This window comes from Penaeus vannamei, chromosome 8, assembly GCF_042767895.1.
Source record: "Penaeus vannamei isolate JL-2024 chromosome 8, ASM4276789v1, whole genome shotgun sequence".
NCBI lineage: Eukaryota > Metazoa > Arthropoda > Malacostraca > Decapoda > Penaeidae > Penaeus > Penaeus vannamei.
The window spans coordinates 4,657,220-4,659,719 of record NC_091556.1 but is presented as its reverse complement, the minus strand read 5'-3'; the positions used below and the strand labels follow the sequence as shown (position 1 = coordinate 4,659,719).

The 2,500-nt window shown below is 42.4% G+C and overlaps 1 protein-coding gene across 2 annotated transcripts in view; it reads right to left on the bottom strand.

Annotated features, from left to right (window-relative positions):
* Positions 1 to 2,500, bottom strand: part of LOC113813266 (transcriptional regulator ATRX homolog) — a 14,232-nt gene that overhangs the window by 4,541 nt on the left and 7,191 nt on the right. For both annotated transcript variants that reach the window (XM_070124219.1, XM_070124220.1), the window contains exons 4-6: positions 2,327 to 2,439; positions 907 to 1,004; positions 119 to 273 (exon numbers count right to left, since the gene is read on the bottom strand). In XM_070124219.1, the coding sequence (XP_069980320.1) occupies positions 119 to 273; positions 907 to 1,004; positions 2,327 to 2,439 (366 nt within the window). The remainder of the gene's footprint in view (positions 1 to 118; positions 274 to 906; positions 1,005 to 2,326; positions 2,440 to 2,500) is intronic.

The window sequence follows — 2,500 nt, the reverse complement described above, 5'->3', positions numbered from 1 at the left end:
CTTCCCCTACCCTCTCTTCCTCCCCTTATCCCTCCCCCACCTTTTCTCCCATTCCCTTCCCCTCCCCTCTCTTCCTCTCCTCTCTTCCTCCCCTTCTCCCTCTCTCCTTTTCACTTACCTTCTACAGCGACTTTACACACGAAGCCCAGACTGGAATCACCGTCCTTCTTCCTGAATTTCTTTTTCTTGTATTTGAGTTGAATTTGGTTGCCAGTAGATACGGTGAAAGTATCGCCTGGGTTGTCGTTCTGGCAGAATTTGGTCGTTTCTTTGCTGTATGGAAAGGGGGGGGGGGGAGGAAGGGTAGGGAGTTAGTGAGTGAGGGTGTAGGAAGGGAGGTGGGTGGGTTGGGGTTATCTGTGGTGATATTTTTTTGTTGTTGTGTTATTTCGTGGTGTTTGTTCCTGTTTCATGTGGTTATCGTGTTTTTTTTTTCTCTTTCTCTTTCTCTCTTTTTCTCTGTCTCTGTCTCTGTCTCTGTCTCTGTCTTGTCTCTCTCTCTCTCTCTCTCTCTCTCTCTCTCTCTCTCTCTCTCTCTCTCTCTTCTCTCTCTCTCTCTCTCTCTCTCTCTCTCTCTCTCTCTCTCTCTCTCTCTCTCTCTCTCTCTCTCTCTCTCTCTCTCTCTCTCTTTCTCTTTTTTCTCTCTCTTTTGTTGTTGTTGTTGTTGTTGTTGTTGTTGTTGTTGTTGTTGTTGTTGCTTATCGCTAAAATGAAATGAATAAATAGCCGAATCACATACTTTTTTTAAAGGTGAAGCCAAAATGAAAAATATCTTTCACACCTAATCCTCGAAAACAAATTCATTTCTCTTTACCAGCAATTAGAAAGTAAACAATTTCTCTATCATTCATAATTCAAAATATAATAATTCAAAATAATTCAAAATATAATAAATTCACAACTCACCTTCCCTTGTCGACCACCTGTAGCACCTCCGCATCACAACCGCTGCTCGCTAACGAAAAACGACTACACTGCATCGTCAGTTTTACACCTTTCTTGCCCTGGAACATAGTCGTTGGGTGGTATCAAAGAAATGGTGCATGTGGGCCGTTTTGGTGTTGTGGTTGTGGTCGTTGTTGTTGTTGTGGTAGTTGGTGGTGGTGTGGTTGTTGTGGTTGTGGTCGTTGTTGTTGTTGTGCTTGTGGACGTTGTTGTGGTAGTTGTTGTTGTAGCTGTTGTTGGTGTGGTTGTTGTGGTTGTGGTCGTTGTTGTTGTGGTCGTTGTTGTTGTGGCTGTTGTAGGTGTGGTTGTTGTTGTGGTCGTTGTTGTGGTCGTTGTTGTTGTGGCTGTTGTTGGTGTGGTGGTCGTTGTTGTGGTCGTTGTGCTGGTTGTTGTTGTTGCTGTTGTTGGTGTGGATGTTGTGGTTGTGGTCGTTGTGCTGGTTGTTGTTGTGGTAGTTGTTGTTGTGGCTGTTGTTGGTGTGGTTGTTGTGGTTGTGGTCGATGTGCTGGTTGTTGTTGTGGTCGTTGTTGTTGTTGTGGTAGTTGTGGCTGTTGTTGTTGTGGTTGTCGTTCTTGTTGTTGTGGCTGTTGTGCTTGTGGTCGTTGTTGTTGTTGTGGTAGTTGTTGTGGCTGTTGTTGGTGTGGTTGTTGTTGTTGTGGTCGTTGTGCTGCTTTTTGTTGTGGTCGTTGTTGTTGTGGTAGATGTTGTTGTGGTAGATGTGGCTGTTGTTGTTGTGGTTGTCGTTCTTGTTGTGGTTGTGGTCGTTGTTGTGGTTGTGGTCGTTGTGGTTTTGATCGTTGTTGTTGTGGCTGTGGTCTTTGTTGTTATTGATGTTGCCGTTGTGGTTGTTCGAGGGAAAGCAAAGTGTTCGTATGGTTATGGTTAGGTTTGTAAAATTAGTTCAATTATGGTTTCGTGTGTTCGTGTATTTTGAAGTATGATAATACACATGCGAGTAGGTATATGTATATGTGAACTCATCCACATAAAATGGTAATAAAAACGATATTAATAATAAAAGTATCAGCAACAACAATAATAATGATAAGAGAGATATGAGAAAAAGCGACAGACAAAGACACAAGCAGGTGGAGATAAAAAGAGGGACAGAAATAGAGAGATAGAGAGAGAAACACAGACACACAGACAAAGACAAAGAGACAGGTAGATAGAGAAAAGGTGACAGACAGAGACAAAGACACAAACAAAGACAAATGAGATTGGCGGACAAAGCCAAAGGGACAAACAGACACACAAAGTCAAAAGAAAAAGACAAAAACAAAGCCAGAGATAAATTAGAAAAAAAAATGACAAACAGACACCCACAGACACAAAGACAGACAGACGGAGATAGAAAAAAAAATCGCTGTTCATCACATACCCTAATCGTTATCTTACACTTGCTTCTCTTCTTCTGATTGGTCGTGTACACCACCACCGAATCTTTTCCCAGAATGGCGTCCGTTGCTATACACTTTCCTTTTGACTTCGAGGCTGCAAGAGAAAGGGGAAACGTGAGTATTATCATTTAGTTATTTTGAGTTCGACGCGGAAA